The following is a 22,247-nucleotide window of genomic DNA, read 5'->3' on the forward strand; positions in this document are numbered from 1 at the left end:
GCATCTGGAACTGTAATACATTATGCACAAAAGGATCTTTGACTTAGAGACCTGTTGTTCATATTACAATGCTATCAGAAATGTCAATTACTTCCATAACCATCCGTCATTAGTATTCCCCTTGCCTTTGAAAATTACTTTTGGCTATAGCAATACAGTTTTAAAAGATACAGGAATAGGCCAGGTGTGGTGCCTCACACTTGTAATCCCAGCACTTTGGGAGGCTGAGGTGGGTGGATCATCTTAGGTCAGGAGTTCAAGACCAGCCTGGCCAACATGGTGAAACCTAGTCTCTACTAAAAATACAAAAAAATTAGCTGGGTGTGGTAGCGGGCTCCTGTAATCTCAGCTACTCAGGAGTCCGAGGCACGAGAATCATTTAAACCCAGGCGGCAGAGGTTGCAGTGCACTCCAACCTGTGCAACAAGAGCAAGACTAAAAAAAAATAAAAAAGATTCAGGAATAAATCATAGCATAATCATAATGGAATACTATGCAGATGATAAAAAGACTAAGTTAATCTATATATAACTTTCTATCTAGCATATGAAAGACGCTTAGTAAACATTCTACTAAGTTTTTTAAGTAAACATTTATTTACTAAGCATCTTTCATATGCTAGATAGAAAATTATATATAGATTTAGGAAAATTCAAAAAAAATTATTGCAGAATGACTTATACAGTATTATTCAATTTTTAAATAAAGAATACACACAACACATGTAAATTTATCCTACACTTGATAGTAGTCAGAATAGTGTATCTTTCCCTATAACATTCATTGAGAATAACTAAAATTTTAATTCTTAAAACAAAAAAACCCCAGAAGAACTGCAAGCTCTGCCACATCATGTACCTCAGTCATGAGGAGGCAAAAGAAAAACATGTCACATAACTTAATGAACTCTAAGGGTAAGGATATTATGCTCTGATAAATTCCATCGCATTAAGAAGTTTTACACTGAACAGTCACAAGTAAAATTCCAGGACAGAAAAATGAAGAATGCCAATACAGGGAAAAGCTATGTTGAACATAAGCTATATTTCAAAATGCTACTTTTTATCTTTGAAGTAATAATTGTCAATGATTCTGCACTGATGACAAAACTAACAGCTAGTGTAAACTCATTTTAATTTTATAGGACTCAGCATTTAGAACAGATAGGGAAATCATAGTGAAATATGAAAATGTAATAACTTCTATTAATTTTATCGTTTGAAAATCTAAAATGCTACTAATAAAAATAAAATAATGGCTGTTTAAAAAGTACAAATGTAGGCCAGGTACGGTGGCTCACACCTGTAATCCTAGCACTTTGGGAGGCCAAGGTGGGTGGATCACTTGAGGTTAGGAGTTTGAGACCACCCTGGGCAACATGGCGAAACCCGTCTCTACTAAAAATACAAAAATTAGTCAGGTGTGTTGGTGCAAGCCTGTAATCCCAGCTACTCAGAAGGCTGAGGCAGGAGAATTGCGTGAACCCGGGAGGTAGAGATTCCAGCGAGCCGAGATCACCCCACTGCACTCCAGCCTGGGCAACAGAGCAAGACTCTGTCTCAAAAAAACAAAAATAAAAACAAAAACAAAAACAAAAGGACAAATGTAATTTGATATGTGCAATAAATTATTAATACATGGTATAAGAACCTTGCATATCTAGCAGAACAAAATATAAAATGCTTAAGATGGTAAAAAGTATTTTTAAGATGATAATCTGATTCTTTTATGTAGTTAAACTAGTAATCACAAATATTCAAGGAAGAATTTTCAGAGTGAGGGTATACTGACCTCAAAGATATGTTAATATTGTCCAAAAGGAAAGAAACATCATGAAAAGAAATAATAGATACCAGCATACAGAATCATCATGCATACAATGATGGTCAAAAGCCCATTTGCTATACTGACACCCGAGTAATAATTAACACACTGTAAAAACATATACAGCATTACGCTTAAAAACTAGAATTGTAAATGGATTTTATTTTCTCCCAATTTAGTGGATGTTTTACTGACTGCAGTTAGGACTACTGCTAAGCAAGGTATCGATAATATGAACTTTTCCTAAAGCAAATTCACTGACTATATGGCTTATTTTATCTATCTATCTATCTATCTATCTATCTATCTATCTATCTATCTATCTATCTATCTATCTATCTATCTATCTATCTAACTGAGACAGAGTTTCACTCCTGTTGCCCAGGCTGGAGTGCAATGGTGTGATCTTGGCTCACTGCAACCTCCGCCTCCCAGGTTCAAGTGGATCTCCTGCCTCAGCCTCCTGAGTAGCTGGGATTACAGGCACCCGACACTAAGCCCAGCTAAGTTTTGTATTTTTAGTAGAGACAGGGTTTCGCCATGTTGGCCAGGCTGGTGTCGAACTCCTGACCTCAGCTGATCTGCCCACTGTGGCCTCCCAAAGTCCTGGGATTACAGGCGTGAGCCACCATGCTCAACCTATATGACTTCTTTGTAAATGTCCTCCATTTAAATGTGGCCCTGATTAGGCCGGGCGCGGTGGCTCATGCCTGCCCAGCACTTTGGGAGGCCAAGACGGGCGGATCATGAGGTCAGGAGATCAAGACCATCCTGGCTAACACGGTGAAACCCCGTCTCTACTAAAAATACAAAAAATACAAAAAAAAAAAAAAAAAGAAAGAAAATGAGCCGGGTGCAGTGGCAGGAGCCTGTAGTCCCAGCTACTTGGGAGGCTGAAGCAGGGGAATGGTGTGAATCCGGGAGGAAGAGCTTGCAGTGAGCCGAGATCATACTACTACGCTCGAGCCTGGGCAACAGAGCGAGACTCCGTCTCAAAAATAAATAAATAAATAAAAATAAATGTGGCCTTGATTTTCAAAATAGTGTCAGCTGATCGCTTGCTCTGTTCTACTTAAATCTTTGGAGGTTTCTCCACAGTTTGGTATAAAGTTCAACTCCTGAGGTTTGTACCCAAGGCACTTCAAGATACGGCCCCAATCTAGGTCTATAGCCTTCAATATATGAATCCGTTATTCCAGCCACATCAGAATATTTGCAGTTCTAGGACTTTACAGGATGTCTTACTGTACAGTCCTATACCGTAATAATGTCGTCGTCTTTTTTTTTTTTTTTTTTTTTTTGAGACGGAGTCTCGCCCTGTCGCCCAGGCTGGAGCGCAGTGGCCGGATCTCAGCTCACTGCAAGCTCCGCCTCCCGGGTTTACGCCATTCTCCTGCCTCAGCCTCCCGAGTAGCTGGGACTACAGGCGCCTGCCACCTCGCCTGGCTAGTTTTTTGTATTTTTCAGTAGAGACGGGGTTTCACCGTGTTAGCCAGGATGGTCTTGATCTCTTAACCTCGTGATCCACCCGTCTTGGCCTCCCAAAGTGCTGGGATTACAGGCTTGAGCCACCGCGCCCGGCAATGTCTTCTATTCTACCCCTAGTTGTTACCTCTTTTAGGAATCGCCTTTCAACTTTTTACTTCTGTTAACCATAATTAACTAATTATTAAAGTGCTGCATCCCAGCAGAAATCTGAACTTTCAAAGTTCAATTTACATGGTTCCCTTTCTATCCTCCCACCATAATACCGGGTGCTAACCTTTTTTTTTGAGACAAGTTCCCATTCTGTTGCTCAGGCTGTAGTACAGTGGTGTAATCATGGCTCACTGTAGCCTTGACCTCCCAGGCTCAAATGATTCTCTTGCCTCAGCCTCCCTTGTAGCTGGAACTATAGGCATGTGCTACTATGCCTGGCTAAGTTTTTGGGTTTTCTTTTTTTTTTTTTTTGGTAGAGATAGGGTCTCGTTATGTTACCCAGGCTGGCTGAGAGCTCCTGGACTCAAGTGATCCTCCCACCTCAGCCTTCCAAAGTGCTGGGATTATAGATGAGAGCCACCATGCCCAGCCTCGACTTCTAACATAGCCCTGATTACACTTGTCTATCTTTACCTCTATACTACAAACTATCAAAGGGTAACATCTAGATCTCTTGAGCCACTACAGAGTATCATTAAATAGTCAATAGATGAATTAGATAAGACAGAGAAGACTTGGTAGTCAGGAAAAGAATGAGTAATGTACAATCTAGTCACCAGCAAATATTGTTAATAGGCTTGGTTAAAAAATCCAAGTTCTATCCTAAACTACTACTATCTCATTATCATGGTTACATGGAATTGAAGCAGCTAAATGATCTTGTTTAATGTTCACAGCAGAGCAAGAAGTAGAAACCCCATCTTACCTAAAAGCTGACAGCAAAAATACCTACATACCTATGAAACACTTAGAAAAAAGGTGTTCAAACTTTTATCTCTACACAAGGAATTTTGTAACCGAAATTTTTCCTGGTTTTTGCTCTCATATACACCAAACAGAATTCGATACCTTAGTTTCTGGCAGAGAGAGGAGAAAGAAGGGGACCGAATTGTCAAAGCTCTAGCCTGAAACTCATATCTATTATCTGTTTCTATTGAGAATCAGTTAATAGAGCCATTACAAGTTCTTCTGAAATTGTGATTGAAGAAAGAAAAAAAAAAACTGATTGAAGAAAGAAAAAAAAAACTGATGTTCTTTATTTATTCAAAACCTCTATTTAATAACACCATTGTGGTATAGATCCTACTAACTTGCTACTTGGTACGTACGTGTCAATGTTTCAGTAGAAAGACTCAAATTTATGCAAATGTGTCTCATACAGGTAATTTATTTTCAATTTCACAGGGACACATAGACATCATAGTAATGCAAGCTATAGGATAAATATATTATGTAAATATATTATGTAAATCTATATATTAAATATATAGTAAATATATTTATATTTATATAGTAAACATATATATTAAATATATAGTAAATCTATTATGATAACATTAGTAATAAATGTTACCAAACTAAGTAAGTCAAGGATTTTTTATTTATAAAGTACATGTTTATTTTTGCTATTACATGCTTATTCTGGCTGCCACTAAAGGACACAGGAGAGGTCCTTAGCACAACCATTTAAAAATTTTTTTAGGCCTGCACAGTGGCTCATGCCTTGTAATCCCAGCACTTTGGGAGGCTGAGGCAGGATTGCTTGAGCCTAGGAGTTTGCAACCAACCTGGGCAACATGGTGAGACCTGGTCTCTTAAAAAAAAAAAAAAAAAAAATTAGCTGGGCATGTTGGTGCACACCTATAGTCTCAGCTATTCATAAGGCTGAGGTGGGAGGATTGCTTGAACCCAGGAGGTCAAGGCTGCAGTGAGCCAAGATCCCACCACTGAACTTCAGCCTGGGCAACAGAGCAAGATCCTGTGTCCAAAAAAAAAAAAAAAAAAGAAGAAATTTTTTAAAAGAATAGATGTACTGGCCAGGCACAGTGGTTCATGCTTGTAATCCAAGCACTTTGGGAGGCCAAGGCCGGCAGATCACTGGAGGCCAGGGGTTCGAGACCGGCCTGGCCAACATAGCAAAACCCCATCTCTACTAAAAATACAAAAAAATTAGCCGACATGGTGGCACACGTCTGCAGTCCCAGCTACCTTGGAGGCTGAGGCAAGAAAATCACTTGAAGCCGCGAGGCAGAGGTGGCAGTGAGCTGAGATCCTGCCAATGCACTCCAGCCTGGGTGACAGAGCAAGACTCTGTCAAAGAAAAAAAAAAAAAGAGAGAGAGAAAGAATATATGTACTGCCAAATTAAGAGAAAAAAACATTTCCATCATTTCAGATATCCTTATGGTTGTTCCCAATGAATCTGCACACCCCTGAAATCACTATTCCAACTTCTATCACTATTTGTTAGTTTTGCTTCTGTGTTCTTCAACTTCATATAAATGGAATCACACAGTATATATTCTTTTTTGTTTGACTTCTTTTGCTCAATATAACGTTAGCCTTACCACAACTTAGTCAAATGGAAGAAATATAGATTATAGGCTATAGTTGTCAAGGGCTGTATCTACATAATTCTTATAAAATGCCTAGCACAGACTTATAATAAATGTTTGCACATACAGTTTCAGAGTTGCTTAAAGATGGAATGGCTCTCTTTGGAGATAACTTGGAGGTGTTTTACCCACAGGTCCAGATAAGTACTTGGTAGGGAGGATGCAGAAGAGATTCAAGCATGTATATAAGCTATACATCCCAAACAGAGTACATGATATTTTTGGAAAAAGATACATTAGTTCTACCTAGACTCACCTTTGTGGTGTCATGTGCATTCAATATGCCTTCTACAATGTCAGAGAGATCCATATGTAATTCCTTTAAAACAACCCAAAGGAGTAATTAGAAAAAGAGTCAGTGGATATACTTTTGATTTTGTTATTCAATGGCTAAAGTTTACTGTATATAGAGCAAGATTTGTTTTGTTTTTCTTGTAGAGATGAGGTCTCATTGCATTGCCCAGGATTATCTCAAACTCCTGGGCTAAAGTGATCCTCCCACCCTGGCCTCCCAAATTGCTGAGACTACAGGAAAGAACTACTGCGCCCGGCCTTGCTCAAGTATTTTTATAATTACCATAGATAGATTCTCATATATGCTTAAAACTTAAGATAACTTTCCTATGGTTTCATTCTTATTTTACATAGTTGAGTTTAAGATTTTCTAACCCAAACTCTCTTCCCAATTTTGCATCTTCAGCTGTAAATTTTTTTTTTTTTTTTTTTTTTGAGACAGAGTCTGGCTCTGTTGCCCAGGCTGGAGTGCAGTGGCCGGATCTCAGCTCACTGCAAGCCCCGCCTCCCGGGTTCACGCCATTCTCCTGCCTCAGGCTCCCGAGTAGCTGGGACTACAGGCGCCCGCCACCTCGCCCGGCTAATTTTTTTTGTATTTTAGTAGAGACGGGGTTTCACTGTGTTAGCCAGGATGGTCTCGATCTCCTGAACTCGTGATCCACCCGTCTCGGCCTCCCAAAGTGCTGGGATTACAGGCTTGAGCCACCGCGCCCGGCCTCAGCTGTAAATATTTTGAGTAGCATAATACAGTAACTAAAGGCAGTAAAAAATTATTTTATCCTTTTAAAGAAAATAATTCCCTGCAATTTCCTGTTGGAAGTTTATATGCAACAAGACATACACAATCAGAACTTACAGGAATATCATCAGTGCGGTTGTCCTTCCAGACTTCTAAAAGTGCAACCACCATGTCTCTCAGTTCAACCCTGGAGAGAACTCCATCACGGTCAACATCAAATACCTTGAAGCAAACTAATGAAAAGAAACTCTTGTGGAGGAAAATTATTTTTGTATTCTGAGGTATAACATATTTTACTAGAAGTTGCCCTTGTATAATTACTTAGGTTTTTAAAGCAAGTGTATGTTTCCTGGAACAGTTCTTATCTGTAATAAACTATACTATGTCATTATACTCCTCAGAACTTGTAGGACTTCCTGCATATCATGAATCTATATCTCTAAATCATTATTCAGATATAAGACCCTACCCTTCAACCAAATCTAAAGCTAAATGCCTTACAAACTGTAAAGAAAGGGTCAAGTTACTACACAATAAATATTACAATACCTTACAAGTTTTAAGGAAGTAATGCAAGCCCTTAGGTTAATTTCTAATATTCAAAATTGATCATTGCAGAGTTGTTTCTTGTTCCTTTTTTTTTTCTTTTTCTTTTTTGGAGACAGTATCTCCCTCTGTCACCCAGGCTAGACTGCAGTGGCATGATCTCAGCTCACTGCAACCTCGGCCTCCCAAGTAGCTGGGATTACAGGAGCGCACCACCACACCCAGGTGATTTTTTTTCTTTTCTTTTCTTTTTTTTGAGATGAAGTCTTGTTCTGTCACCCAGGCTGGAGTGCAGTGGAATGATCTTGGGTCACTGAAAGCTCTGCCTCCCGGGTTCAAGCAGTTCTCCTGCCTCAGCCTCTGAGTAGCTGGGACTACAGGCACGCGCCACCACACCTGGCTAATTTTTTGTATCTTTAATAGAGACAGGGTTCACTGTGTTAGCCAGGATGGTCTCGATCTGACCTTGTGATTGGCCCGCCTCAGCCTCCCAAAGTGCTGGGATTACAGGCGTGAGCCACCACGCCTGGCCAATTTTTGTATTTTTAATAGAGACAAGGTTTCGCCCTGTTGGCCAGGCTGGTCTCAAACTCCTAACCTGAAGTGATCCACCCGCTTCAGCCTCCCAAAGTGCTAAGATTACAGGTGTGAGCCACGGTGCCAGGTCAGCAGAGTTGTTTCTTGTTTGCTTAAAATATCCTATTTATGGCTGGGCACGGTGGCTCATGCCTGCAATCCCAGTACTTTAGGAGGCCAAGGTGGGCGAATCACGAGGTCAGGAGTTTGAGACCAGCCTGGCCAACATGGTGAAATCCTGTCTCTACTAAAAATACAAAAATTAGCTGGGCAGAGTGGTAGGCACCTGTAATCTCAGCTACTCGGGAGGTTAAGGCAGAATTGCTTGAACCCGGGAGCCGGAGGTTGCAGTGAGCCAAGATCGTGGCCCTGCATTCCAGCCGGAGCAACAGTGCGAGACTTCGTATTAAAAAAAAAAAAAAAATCCTATTTATATCAAGAATCATAAGCTGATATAAAGACAGTCCACTTCCCTGTTACCTTTCCAGTATAATTAATGTACATTCAATCTTTCTTTGTAAAAAACAATTTTAAATCTTTTTTTTTTGAGATGGAGTCTCGCTCTGTAACCCAGGCTGGAATGCAGTTCTCAGCTCACTGAAACCTCCGCCTCCCAGGTTCAAGCGATGCTTCTGCCTTAGCCTCCTGAGTAGCTGGGACTGTAGGCACCAGCCACCATGCCCGGCTAACTTTTGTATTTTTGGTAGAGACAGGGTTTCACCATATTGGCCAGGCAGGTCTTGAACCCTGACCTTGTGATCCACTTGACTCGGCCTCCCAAAGTGCTGGGATTACAGGTGTGAGCCACTGCACTTTTTTTTTTTTTTTTTTTTTTTTGAGACGGAGTCTCGCTCTGTCTCCCAGGCTGGAGTGCAATGGCACAATCTTGGCTCACTACAACCTCCACCTCCCAGGTTCAAGCGAATCTCCTTTCTCAGCCTCCCAATTAGCTGGGATTACAAGTGCCTGCCACTGCACCCAGCTAATTTTTATATTTTTAGTAGTGACTGGGTTTCTCCATGTTGGCCAGGCTGGTCTCAAACTCCTGACCTCAGGTGATCCACCTGCCTTGGTCTCCCAAAGTGCTGGGATTACAGGTGTGAGCAGCCATGCCTGGCCAACAATTTTAACTCTTTAATGAAATTCAAACACAACATGGTAAGAATTAGAACACCAGTGCTTTGCTATTTAACTCCAAATGAATCACTCTAGTTTAACTTCCATTAGTTCATCAGCAAAAAAAGAAATTAAAACAAAAATTTTTTAAGGCAACAATTAACTTCAATGGAAATGCACAGCGGGGCATGGAGGCTCATGTCTATAACCCCAACACTTTGGGAGGCTGAGGTGGGCGAATCATTTAAGGCCAGAGGTTCGAGACTAGCCTGGGCAACATAACAAGACGTTGTCTCTATTAAAAATAAAATAAAATAAAATAAAATAAAATAAAATTAGCCAGGCATGGTGGTAAATGCCTGTAGTCCCAGCTACCTAGGAGGCTGAGATGGGAGAATCCATTGCGCCCAGAAGTTCAAGGTTACAGTGAGCTACACTCACATCACTGCACTGGACTCCAGCTTGGGCAACGGAAAAAGACCCTGTCTCAACAACAACAACAACAAAAATCAGAGATTTTAGCTTCCTCATCTAACAGTAAATTGTTAGATGTATAACATCTAACATCTATAACATTGTTAGATGTATAACAACAGGGAATAAAAAAAGAGATTTGAATTTTTAGTTGAAAAATTATTTCATATACCTCCAGAATAGAATTCTGGCTATTAAATCAATTGAGTGCATCATAGTACAACAATACGAAATAAGATAAAAATATTGAACACCACACCCAAAATACGCAACATTTGTGAAGATTTATTTTAGAAAGACGTGGAGATAATGACCCCAGTAAATATATTTTAGTTTCCAATTAAATGTAAATGCCTGCATTTTTTCAAATATGGTTAAGATTTAATAACACAATGTATTTATGCTTCCAAATTATGCTGCAACATTTTAATTAGGTTAAAAAAGATCATTTTAGCATTTAATAAAATTAGTTTTGACCATAAATTTTATTTTGCCAATGAAATATTAATCCGTGCCAGTGACGGAAAATGACTTATGCCTCAACTTATGTAAGACACAAAATTCTACCAGAAAATATTTCCTAAATGTTTAAAATTTTCAATTACATCATAGCTGATCTGATTCATTTATCATGAATTGCAGATTCTTCAGGAAAATCAACCCCACTGTTAATAGCAAAGATCCCAATTATTCCATAGTAAAAAAGAAGAGATGATTGATTCCTTAGAGTGACGTCACTAAAACCCCAATATGAGATTAATATTTGCTAATCTGACAAAGTTATAAAAATTCAAGCCTTAATCCATAGATAATTTTACATTGATGAAAACTGATTTTCTCTCTATTACATAGTTTGCAATTTTTTGACAATGTTTAACACACTTACATTTTTGTCTTTCAGCCAGGGGTCCCCTGCAACAGGCTGATAACCCACAGGATATCTCCTTAAAATCTATGTGATTGTCACGATTTTCATCAAAAGCATTAAACAAACCTGTAAAATAGGAAGAGGCACCATAAATCACAGCCAAACTTCCTAGTGTTAATAATGACATGTTTACAAAAGGAGGAATGACTCTTTCCCATAAACTGACTGAATTTGTTTTTTAAGTTTATTAGCAGTTCCTAATGTTTCAGGAAGTATCTCTTTCCTCTTGGTATAATTATAACTGAAACTTGTGATCATGGCAGAAAATACATTACAATTCTTTAGTGTTTGGTTATGTCCATCTATATTTATCTTACATCATTTTTAATAGCTAAAATGCCTATATATTTTTGAAGTCAATAAATAAAAATTAAAAACCAAAAAAAGGTCAGAAATTACAACAATTATCCTTACTTAGAAAGACTGAGAAGAAAAACGGAAAAAAGAAAGAAAAACTGAACTGCTTATTAAATGAATACTCAAAGATACACTACAGTATCATTAATAAGCTCCCATAAAGCTCTTTCATGAGGCAAAGGAAGATACATTATGCAACATGAGAGAAAGAAATTCTCTACTACAGTGTCTCTTTGTACTGTTTAATCTTTTATACATGAATATTTTAAATTTCACAAAGGGAATTTATAATCTAATCCTGTGGTTTCCAAACATTTTGTAAAAAAAAGAAATGAAATAATTTTGTTTTCAAATGAAATGATACATCAATCCCAATTCTAAAAAGGTAAAAACACAATGCACTGTTGTTGAAGTAGGTAGAAACCCAGAGCCCTATCTCCCCTGGCTCCCCCGACGAGTACTCCAAAGTACCCTAGAAATTTGAAGAATACAGATAGTATATTCCAAGAATCTAACAATGTGCCCTCAGTTTAGGGATTAGAAAACTAAAGCTCAGAGAAGACTACATGATTTGTCAAATATAAGTTTTAAAAGGTGAGAGCTGGAAGCAGAACCCAAGTATTCATACTCCAAATATGATTTTTATGATGTGCTCACAATTATTCTTTGTACTCTTTATTTTTAAAAAAGTAACAGCAGGCTGAGAGCGGTGGCTCACGCCTGTAATCCCAGCACTTCGGGAGGCTGAAGGTGGGTGGATCACCAGAGGTTAGGGGTTCAAGACCAGCCTGACCAATATGGAGAAACCCCGTATCTACTAAAAATACAAAATTAGCCAGGCGTGGTGGCACATTCCTGTAATCCCAGCTACTCAGGAGGCTGATAGGAGCATCGCTTGAACCCAGGAGGCAGAGGTTGCAGTGAGCCGAGATCGCGTCATTGCACTCCAGCCTGGGCAACAAGAGCGAAACTCTGCCTCAAAAAAAAAAGAAAAAAAAGTAACAGCACTAAGTTTAGAGCTAGAGAGCACCTCAGAGATGGTCTAGTCTAATTGTTTCTTAAATGTTTTTTGGAGGGGAGAATACAGCAGTGGAATCTTCTTATGCAAAAGAAAAAAGGTAGAGGCACCCTACTGGAGGAAGAGACAAGGTCATATGTGGAAACATGGAGCTCTGCCCGTTCAGTGGCCACCACATGACTCCAGGCACTAGCTACTAATGCACCTCACTGGAACACAGTATCACAGCCACTGACTTGGTCAAACACATTTTATACATGAGCATCCTCAGGTGCAGAGAGCTAAACTGATTTATGCAAGGTTATAACAGGTAGAAGATCAAGCTCAAGACTATAATACTAATTCCCATTCATTTTTCCCCACTCCATTAAACCTGCAAACATATAAGAAGATGGTTTCTTAGAGTTAAAATGTATTGGTTTCAAATATGAGATGGGCTCAGGTATGTTTACCAGTGAACATATGTAGAAAATGGAATGATTCCTACCTTCACTTAGAGATGGACGAATAGGTGGTGAAACCAATGGGCCAAATGTCTCTAAATCAAATCGTCCAGTCCGGGACTGAGCCTTCAATAACCAATAGCGTTTCTCAAGATCAATGATGTCTGATTCCTCCACTAACGGTCAAATCAAAAAAGATTATAAAACCTCAAAATTCTCTTCTCAGGAGTTCAGTTCATCCTGATAATATCTCTTCCACACATATATTTTAGTTTCACAATTCAATTGCTAAAAAATAATCACGACCAAAACCAAAACTCAAATTTATTATATCCAAAATGGTAAGAAAATTAAACCAAAATGAGACTTTAAAACAGAAAAAAGAAATCTACAATTCCCCATTTAAGTAGGCTGTTTAAATCCAACATTTAAAATAATATACAACTAAGCTATTTCTTTTGGGTTTCCCACACCACTTTTACCTGTACTGATTTTTTTTTTTAAGAGACAGGGTTTTGCTCTGTCACTCCAAAGCTGGAGTGCAGTGACACGATCATAGTTCCCTGCAGCCTCAAACTTCTGGGCTCAAGATATCCTCCCACCTTAACCTCCAAAGTAGTTAGGACTACATGTGCACACCACCACATCCAGATAATTTAAAAAAAACTTTTTGTAGAGATGAGGTATCTCTATGTTGGTCAGGCTGGTCCCAAACTACTGGCCTCAAGCAGTCCTCTCACCTCTGCTTCCCAAAGTGTTGGGATTATAGGTGTGAACCACTGTGCTCAGCCATTTTTGTTTATTTTCTATCTCTATCTTGGATTTAAAGTTTCTATGTACAGCTTCTCTCCTGGCTAGACTGTAAACATCATAATGGCAGGATCTATGTCTGATTCATTCTATCAATACAATTAATGACTTACACATTCAATACTTACTGAATAAATGAAAAAAGTCAGTTAAGTGACAGAGGAGATGGAGTAGGAGTCCCTGTGTGATAGTAATAGCAAAGCCACGAAAGCATGAACATCTTTTTCTCCTTACTCCTCAGAATATACATCAAAAATCACAAATAGGCTCTAAACCATTTTATCTGTGATTGTTTTTCCTCCAAGGAACTAAAGTAAAATTTAGAAAGCATACATAGTACATTTATTCTCAACTAAACATAGGAACCAAAGTGATACTATTAAAATATAAATCTAGAAATTTCAAATTCTTTCTATAATGGAGTAACTAGCACCAGACTTGACCTCCTACCACAAATGACTAGAAAACTGTATAAAATATATAAAACTGTTTCTAGAAATTTGAGAACAAGCAGTATGGAACTGTGATCCTTGAGAGAAAGGAAACAAATAAGGTGAGCCTTTTCATTGCCCTGGATTTTCTCCCCACAGTCACTTTCCAGACCTAAACAAGGGATGAGTACTATAAGCAAAGAGATTTCACTGAGTTAAGAAGATAAGTTGGAGGTGAGGTAACTGAAATTTGCAAAACAGAGTACTGGAGAGGAAAGAGTTATGCCAAGAAAGGGCTCCAGAAATCTGCACATGTGTCTTACTGAGTTTTGGCAGAAAGTAAGCTGTGTATACATGAAGTGAAACACATTGAGGCTAGGCTAGGTATAAATGCTGGGAAATTTGTTTTGTTTTGTTTTGTGGTGTTGCTGTTTGAAACAGAATCTTGCTGTCACCCAGGCTGGAGTGCAGTGGCGTGATCTTGGCTCACTGCAACCTCCGCCACCGGCCTGGGTTCAAGAGATTCTCATGTTTCAGCTTCCCAAGTAGCTGGGATAACAGGCATGCGCCAGCACACCTGGCTAATTTTTGTATTTTTAGTAGAGATGGAATTTCGCCGTATCGCCCAGGCTGATCTCAAACTCCTGGCCTCAAGTGATCTGTCCGCCTCAGCCTCCCAAAGTGCGGGGATTACTTACAGGCATGAGGCACTGCACCCAGCCCAAATGCTAGGAAAGTGTAAGCTAAAAAAAGTCCTAGCGCTCATACAGGGATGGGAGATGTCTGATTGTGACCAGCTGAAGTGGAAACACTGTGTTGGACATTGGGAGCATTTGTGAACTCCAGAGGGTCTCTACTTAATAAGCAGGGAAAAACTAACTCTAGAGTAAAGGCTACTCTAAACTTGTCCCAACAAAGCTTACAAACAACCCTGGAAAATATGGAGCTGATCCACAAGTAACTTAACTACCTATCAAAATAAAACACAAGTTCCTTTTTTAAAGAGAGACAACAATCCAGATGCTCAGCTATGTAACATCCACAATGTCTATCATCCAAAGAAAATATGAAAGTAGTAGAAAAATGTGACCGCAAATCTGGATTAAAAATTAGCCAATAGAGGGCTGGACGCGGTGGCTCACGCCTGTAACCCTAGCACTTTGGGAGGCCGAGGCGGGTGGATCACTTGAGGTCAGGAGTTCGAGACCAGCCTGGCCAATATGGTAAAACCCCGTCTCTACTAAAAATACAAAAATTAGCTGGGTGTGGCGGCGGGTGCCTGTAGTCCTAGCTACTCCGGAGGCTGAGGCAGGACAATCACTTTAACCCGGGAGATGGAGGCTGCAATGAGCCGAGATTGCCCCACTGCACTCCAGCCTGAGGCAACAGAGCGAGACTCAGTCTCAAAAAAAAAAAAAAAATTAGTCAATAGAAAAAGACCTAGAAATAACAGATGATGTAATTAACAGGCAAAGCTTTAAAACATTTATTATAAGTATCTCAGGAATTAAAGAAAAACATGCATATACTCAGGAAAGAAATAGCAACTATAAAAAAGTATCAACTGGAACTCCTAAAGATGAAGAATACAATATTTGAAATTTAAAAAAATTCACTAGAGGACTTAACAGCAGATTATAAACTAGACAGGAAAGATTAGTGAACTTGAAGGATAGGCAATATGATAGCATAAAGAGGAAAAAGGCTAAAAATGTATTAGAATCTTAGAGACCTATAAGATAGTATCAAACATACATACAATTGGGATCCCAGAAAGGGATAGGCAGAAAATATCTGAAAAAATAATGGCTGAAAACTTTCTAAAATTCATAAAAACTATATTCCCACAGATCCAGAAGTTCAATGAACCTTGTGTTAGAAAACTCAAAACCCTAACAAGGCAAGTCATAATCAAACTGGTGATAAAGAAAAAATCTTAAAAGAGAGTAAGATGGAGAAAAACACATTACAAACAAAAGAACCAAGATAATAGTTTATCTCCAGAAAAAAAGCCAGAAAGCAACAGGGAAGTGCTGAAAAAGAAAACAAAGATGTCAACCTCCAATTCTGTATCACGTGAAAATATTCTTCAAAAATAAATTCAAAGTACAGATTTTTTTTGACAAACAAAGCAGAAATAGCAGAACCACACCAAAAGGACTATTAAAGGGCATTCTTCAGACAGCAGGAAGGCCAGTTAAGTATCTATGTAAACAGAATAAGGCTAAAAATGTGTCTTCTCTACCTCAAAACCTTTCAATACGTCCCCATGATACCTGCATGGCTTACTCCCACAACTCCTTCAGATCTTTACTTGAATGTGACATTCTCAGACCAAAACTGCACCACCTTCAAAGACACTCCTCTGTCCCTCTTCTCTGCTCTACTTTACTCCATAATACTTATCAACTCTAATAAAAAGTTTATTAATTTGTTTTGTTTATTGAGTCTCCCCTAACTAGAACATAAGCTTGAGGGCAGAGTTTCTGGTATGTTTTGTTCCCTGTGTCTAACACCAGAATAATATCAGGCACATTTTGAGCACTCAATAAATAAGTTTAATGAATAAATGAGAAGTATTGGCCAGACGCAGTGGCTCACGTCTGTAATCCTAGCACTTTGGGAGGCCAGGGCAGGCAGATCACCTGAGGTCAGGAGTTCAAGACCAGCCTGGGCAACATGGTGAAACCCCGTCTGTATTAAAAATACAAAAATTAGCCGGGCATGGTGGTGCGTGCCTGTAATCCCAGCTAGTCAGGAGGCTGAGGCAGGTCAGCCAGGAGAATCGCTTGAACCTGGGAGGCAGAGGTTGCAGTGAGCTGAGACTGCACCACTGCACTCCAGCCTGGACAATGGAGCAAGACTCTTATCTCAACAAAAAAAAAAAAAAAAAGAATTGTTTGTTGAGCTGTTTCATACATACACACACACCCATACCCCCACACCCCTCTTTAGGATAATGCTAACTGTGATAAAAGATAACAGTTAGAGCCGGGCTCAGTGGCTCACGCCTGTAATCCCAGCACTTTGGGAGGCCGAGGCGGGAGGATCACGAGGTCAGGAGATTGAGACCATCCTGGCTAACACGGTGAAACCCCGTCTCTACTAAAAATACAAAAAAATTAGCCGGGCGTGGTGGTGGGCACCTGTAGTCCCAGCTACTTGGGAGGCTGAGGCAGGAGAATGGCGTGAACCCGGGAGGCAGAGCTTGCAGTGAGCCGAGATCGCACCACTGCACTCCAGCCTGGGCAACAGAGCAAGACTCGGTCTCCAAAAAAAAAAAAAAAAGTCTGTCATTGGCATTCATAAAATGTAAATCAAAGATGGAAAAGCAAATTGATGGTTTTATATGTTGCCAGCTGTGTCTACTAAGGCCAGTCTCTCAGCAAGGGTCCTTCCTGTGCTAAAGACACGTAGATATAGTCCTTTGTTTTGTATCTTCAGCTACTATCTTCAGTACTTGCAGTTTCTGCCACTTCCAGCCTTCCTTCTACTTTTGCTTAGAAGGAACAACACTATTCCTGCCACCCTGCTCGTGGCTGTGGACCTTGGGGGGTACTCAGATAGCCTGTGAATGCCCTCTTTTTGATGTTACACTTCAGTGCATGCTTGATTTCTAGTTCTGCTCTCCATCGTTTTTTCTTTTCTTTTTTTCTTTTTTTTGTCTCTGTCACTCAAGCTGGAGTGCAATGGTGCGATCTCGGCTCACTGCAACCTCTGTCTTTCGGATTCAAGTGATTCTCCAGCCTCAGCCTCCTGAGTAAGAGGGACTAGGTGCTCACCACCACGCCCCGCTAATTTTTGTATTTTTAAGNCAAAAAAAAAAAAAAAAGGATCACAATTAGTACCAGACATGACCTGGACATCTGGTAACTTTCATTTATTCATTATTTTTCCTGTTAGGTCAGTTTAGCAAGGTAACTCTTAAGTTACCTGGAAAGATAAGAATAAAGTTCCCGAAAAAATTTTTTTTTTCCAAGATGGAATCTCACTCTGTTGCCCAGACTGGAGTGCAGTGGTGTGATCTCAGCTCACTGTAATGTTTGCCTCCTAGATTCAAGTGATTCTCCTGTCTCAGCCTCCTGAGTAGCTGGTATTACAGGCGCCCGCCACCACACCTGGCTAATTTTTTACATTTTTAGTAGAGACCTTGTCTCTATTTAAAAAAAAAAAAAGTATGGAGCAATAAAGATAAAATTTTCACAGAGGAATACACACTGTGTCATATAGTATTGCTTTTTAAACTAAATAACTAATTCACTAGATTGTAATCTCCTGATGGGTCAATGTTTGCAAAGGTCCAATTACTTTGGAATGGGATCTAATTTTTAAAATATATAAAGGCTGGGTGTGGTGGCTCACACCTATAATCCCAGAACTTTGGGAGGTGGAGGTAGGAGGATTGCTTAAGTCCAGGGGTTTAGGACCAGCTTGGGCAACATAGTGAGACCCCATTTCAACTTTTTTGTAACAAAATAAAAGATATGAAACTCATACTGAAGAATGCGGCTTTAGTTTCTTAATGCTGAAGTATCTACTTCAAATATTCAGATAACTGAATTTATTTAAAAGGAGAGAGTATTTTAAAATTTTAGCAGTAAGGAGAACAACAAAGTAATCTGATATATAAATTGAGATTCCTAAATAAGACGTCTGTCTATTCCATTTATGACGCTTAAAAAGAAAAGAAAAGAAAAGAAAAAGCGTTTCGTTCCTCCAGAGAAACATTAGCTTTTTCAAGTCCTAAACTCTTCCAAGTAGTAGATCAGCATATAAAAAAATCTAACCCTGAAACAAAAGAAGGAAGACAGCAGTCTTGATGTTATTTCTGTACTTCTCAGTATTGAGAATATAATAGGTGTTCAATAAGTAATTCTGATTAATTGGTGTTTACATAATACAGTAAATTGGAACACAGAAAAATCGTATTAACTGTGATTCTTTTTTTTACTTTGAAAACTATGTTTATCAATCTCCTCAAAAAACACAATTTCTTTGCTGAAGCAGGAATCTGGAAAGACAAGTAGAACATATTTACAAGAAAAAAATGATCAGACTGGTCATGATCAGCAATGAAAACCATCCTTTAGTGCTGACTTTTAAGTGTATGTGATCTGTTCATTTTCTGGATATAGACTGCACAATCCTCAAACATTTGTCAAAAGCAAGCTAAAGTAGATTTTATATATATAATATTATTACCAAACATTTTACATGAATTGGCAGCTAAATTGCTAGGAAGAGGGAGTTTACTAACCTTATTTTCACTTGAAGAAGTTTGAAGCAGTAATTTCGGTAGTTACTCTTTCTATTTGCAATGCATAAGTCACTATTAAAACTTATACTCTACTGGCTAAATAAGAATGAATTTATCACCCACCTATAGGTATAATTTTTTCTGGGTCACAACAGCAGTATACCATATTCCCAACATTCTAAGTAGTTCTTGGTCTGCACTTTGGGCCATCCTAATCAGGTCTCACCTCACCAAAGGCTCCAGCTGCAGACAACAACTCTTTAATGCCAGAAGTGAATCCTCATCAAAAAGGCCAGGCACAATATCCAAGTATTTTCATACAGTAACACATTTCTTTAACATTTTTGAAAAACAACCTCTTCTCAGGAGCAATGACCTTCTGAGATCTACTTAAAATGGCTGTAAGCCTTACATCACTAACAGATAAGAGGATAATGAAGGAGAGGCACACAGATTTACAAGGCAGTTCATGGTCTAAGAATCACCAAAGCACTTTTTTCCCTATTGACAGAAGGCTTTAACATTGTAAACTAAAATGTGGTAAGGGACCATAATAATATACATATTGTTAGCTGAAATAAATGCTAAAACAGACAGGGGCAATACAAATTTCTTGAGTTAACTCTGAAAAGAGAAATAATCAAAATGAATTATAAAGTCCCATCACCAAAAATACAATTTTAACTACTTCAGAATCCAGATTCTACCATTCAAAGAAATCACTGTTAGCAAGCTGAATACATTATGATACATTTTGGGGAAATGTCAAAAACTTTCTTAATTTATTGGAAAACATATTTACAAGACAGAATAGATACATGTTTTCTTCCAAATATTGCTGAATTCTACAAAAGAATATGACTATTAAGGAAAATAACTTAATAATAGTTTCTTTTTTTTTTAAGAGATAGGGTCTCACTCTGTCACCCAGGAATGATCATGGCTCAATGTGGCCTCAACCTCCTGAGCTGAAGTGATCCTCCCACCTCGCCCTCCAGAGTAGCTGGGAATATAAGCATGTGCTACCACATCCAGCTAATTTTTAAATTTTTTGTAGAGACGGGAACTTGCTGTTTCCCAGGCTGGCCTTGAACTACTGGGCTCAAGTGAGCCTCCCACCACAGCCTTCCAAAGTGCTGGGAGTACAGGCATGAGCTACTGCACCCGGACAATAAATAAAAATTTTAAAAGCCACATCATATTCTGGAAACATTTAGTAAAAACATATTATATGCCTGACATTGTACTAAAAACTACAGATATGACTGTGAACAAGACAACTATGTTTAGATTCTAGAAGTGAAAACTGATCATTTTCTTCTAGTGTGGAAAGTACAATGAAAAAATAGAGAGTTTTCTGGGAGCACATATGTGGGTAGGCCCTGGAGGTCTTGATGTTTAAGGAGGTACATGAAGGGAATCTAAAAGTTAACTACGGAAAGAAAAGGAGTGTGGCAGAAGAAGGAAATTATAAGCAGAGGTAAAACAGGATGTGTAAAAGTCTGAAGGTAAAACAGATAGTAATAGGACAGAAAGACAAAAAAGCAGTTAAGTTTTAATTCAAGCACAAGAAACAGGATCACCTACAGAAAAGTTTATACCATGGACCCAAGATAAAAGGCAAAAGACAGAAAGAATTTTAGTTTCCAATGACAAAAAAAAAAAAAAGTGTTAAAGATAACAGCTGAACGTGGAATAGTAGGCATTTCAGTCGCAACGCAAACATTTCAAAGAGAAGACGACGTGGAGCTGCTAGACTGCTTGGAGAGGACTACTGATGTACTACAGTATAGGGGATGGCATAGACAGATTTAAAACAGTGAAAGGCTGATTAAAACTAATCAATTAAAACTAATTACATTTTAACTTTATAGTCTGTCTCTCCAAACTCCAACACTGTATTAAACAACTATGGACAAATTGGAAAAAGAAAGGGTATTACAAGAAAAAACAAAAATGACTAGGGTTTGATCATTCAAAGTAGAATCAGGGGAGCAGAGGGGAGAACTATACTAACTTATTTCAAACTTTTAATTACATGGAATGTTTATGCTCCCTATACAGGCTTTCTGACTCAACATCATCATCGTCGAGATGTTCAGCATCATCACAAACATCGTATCTGTCCTCCTGTACCTTCAGTACAAACGGCTTTAAAGATTAACTTGTCATTAATCTTGTTGACTGGACACAGTGGCTCACACCTGTAATCCCAGCACTTTGGGAGTCTGTGGCAGGGGAGAATTGAGATCTGATCTCTACAAAGAATTTTTAGAAATTAGCCGAGTGCAGTGAATGCACCTGTGGCCCTAGCTACTCAGGAAGCTGAGGCAGGAGGATCCCTTGAGCCTGCGAGGTCGAGGCTGCACTGAGCCATAGCTGTGCCAATGAACTCCTGCCTGCAGAGTAAGACTCTGTCTCAAAATAAATAAACTTATCTATATTTCACAAGTAATTTTACAAATAAAATCTAAAGTATTTAAATAGCCAGGCATGCTGGCTCACACCTATAATCCTAGCACTTTGGGAGGCTGAGGCAGGTAGATCACTTGAGCCCAGGAGTTTGAGGCCAGCCTGGGCAACATGGTAAAACTCCTTCTCTACAAAAAATACAAAACTTAGCCAGGCCTGGTGGCATGCGCCTGCAGTCCCAGCAAGTTGGGAGGCTGAGGTGGGGGGATCACTTACGCCTGGGAGGTGGAGGTTGCAATGAGCCTAGATAGGGCCACTGCACTCCAGCCTGGGCGACAGAGCCAGAACCTGTCTCAAATAATAATAATAACAATAATAATAATAATAATAAAGTATTTAAACTGCAAATTATGGTACAAAAATACAATGGTCTTGATTTAAAAATTAGTTAAGATGTATTAAACCATAAACACTTGAACTTTGGGCTAAAGTTCTGATTCCACTTCTTAATTTAAATAATAGATAAGGTAACAATAGTTTGAAATTTGCACTTCAGAAAAATGTAATTGCCATGACAAAATCTAAAATCTTGGGTAAACTGAGTAAGTTATTATTATTATTATAATTATTTGAGACCGAGTTTCACTCTTGTCACCTAGGCTGGAGTGCAATGGCACAGTCTCGGCTCACTGCAACCTCCGCCTCCTGGGTTCAAGCAATTCTCCTGTCTCAGCCTCCCGAGTACCGGGATTACAGGTGTCTGCCACCACACCCAGCTAACTTTTATATTTTTAGTAGAGACGGGGTTTAACCATGATGCCCAGGCTGGTCTTGAACTCCTGACCTCAGGTGATCCGCCCGCCTCAGCCTCCCAAAGTGGTGGGATTACTGGCATGGGGCACCACGCCTGGCCAAATCCAGTAAGTTAA

The 22,247-nt window shown here is 39.1% G+C and overlaps 1 protein-coding gene across 1 annotated transcript in view; it reads right to left on the reverse strand.

Annotated features, from left to right (window-relative positions):
* Nucleotides 1-22,247, reverse strand: part of USP32 (ubiquitin specific peptidase 32) — a 222,552-nt gene that overhangs the window by 83,515 nt on the left and 116,790 nt on the right. Inside the window, exons 6-9 of the mRNA XM_025361455.1 lie at nucleotides 12,453-12,584; nucleotides 10,549-10,656; nucleotides 7,068-7,183; nucleotides 6,174-6,236 (exon numbers count right to left, since the gene is read on the reverse strand). Coding sequence (XP_025217240.1) covers nucleotides 6,174-6,236; nucleotides 7,068-7,183; nucleotides 10,549-10,656; nucleotides 12,453-12,584 — 419 coding nt within the window. The remainder of the gene's footprint in view (nucleotides 1-6,173; nucleotides 6,237-7,067; nucleotides 7,184-10,548; nucleotides 10,657-12,452; nucleotides 12,585-22,247) is intronic.

This window comes from Theropithecus gelada, chromosome 16, assembly GCF_003255815.1.
Source record: "Theropithecus gelada isolate Dixy chromosome 16, Tgel_1.0, whole genome shotgun sequence".
NCBI lineage: Eukaryota > Metazoa > Chordata > Mammalia > Primates > Cercopithecidae > Theropithecus > Theropithecus gelada.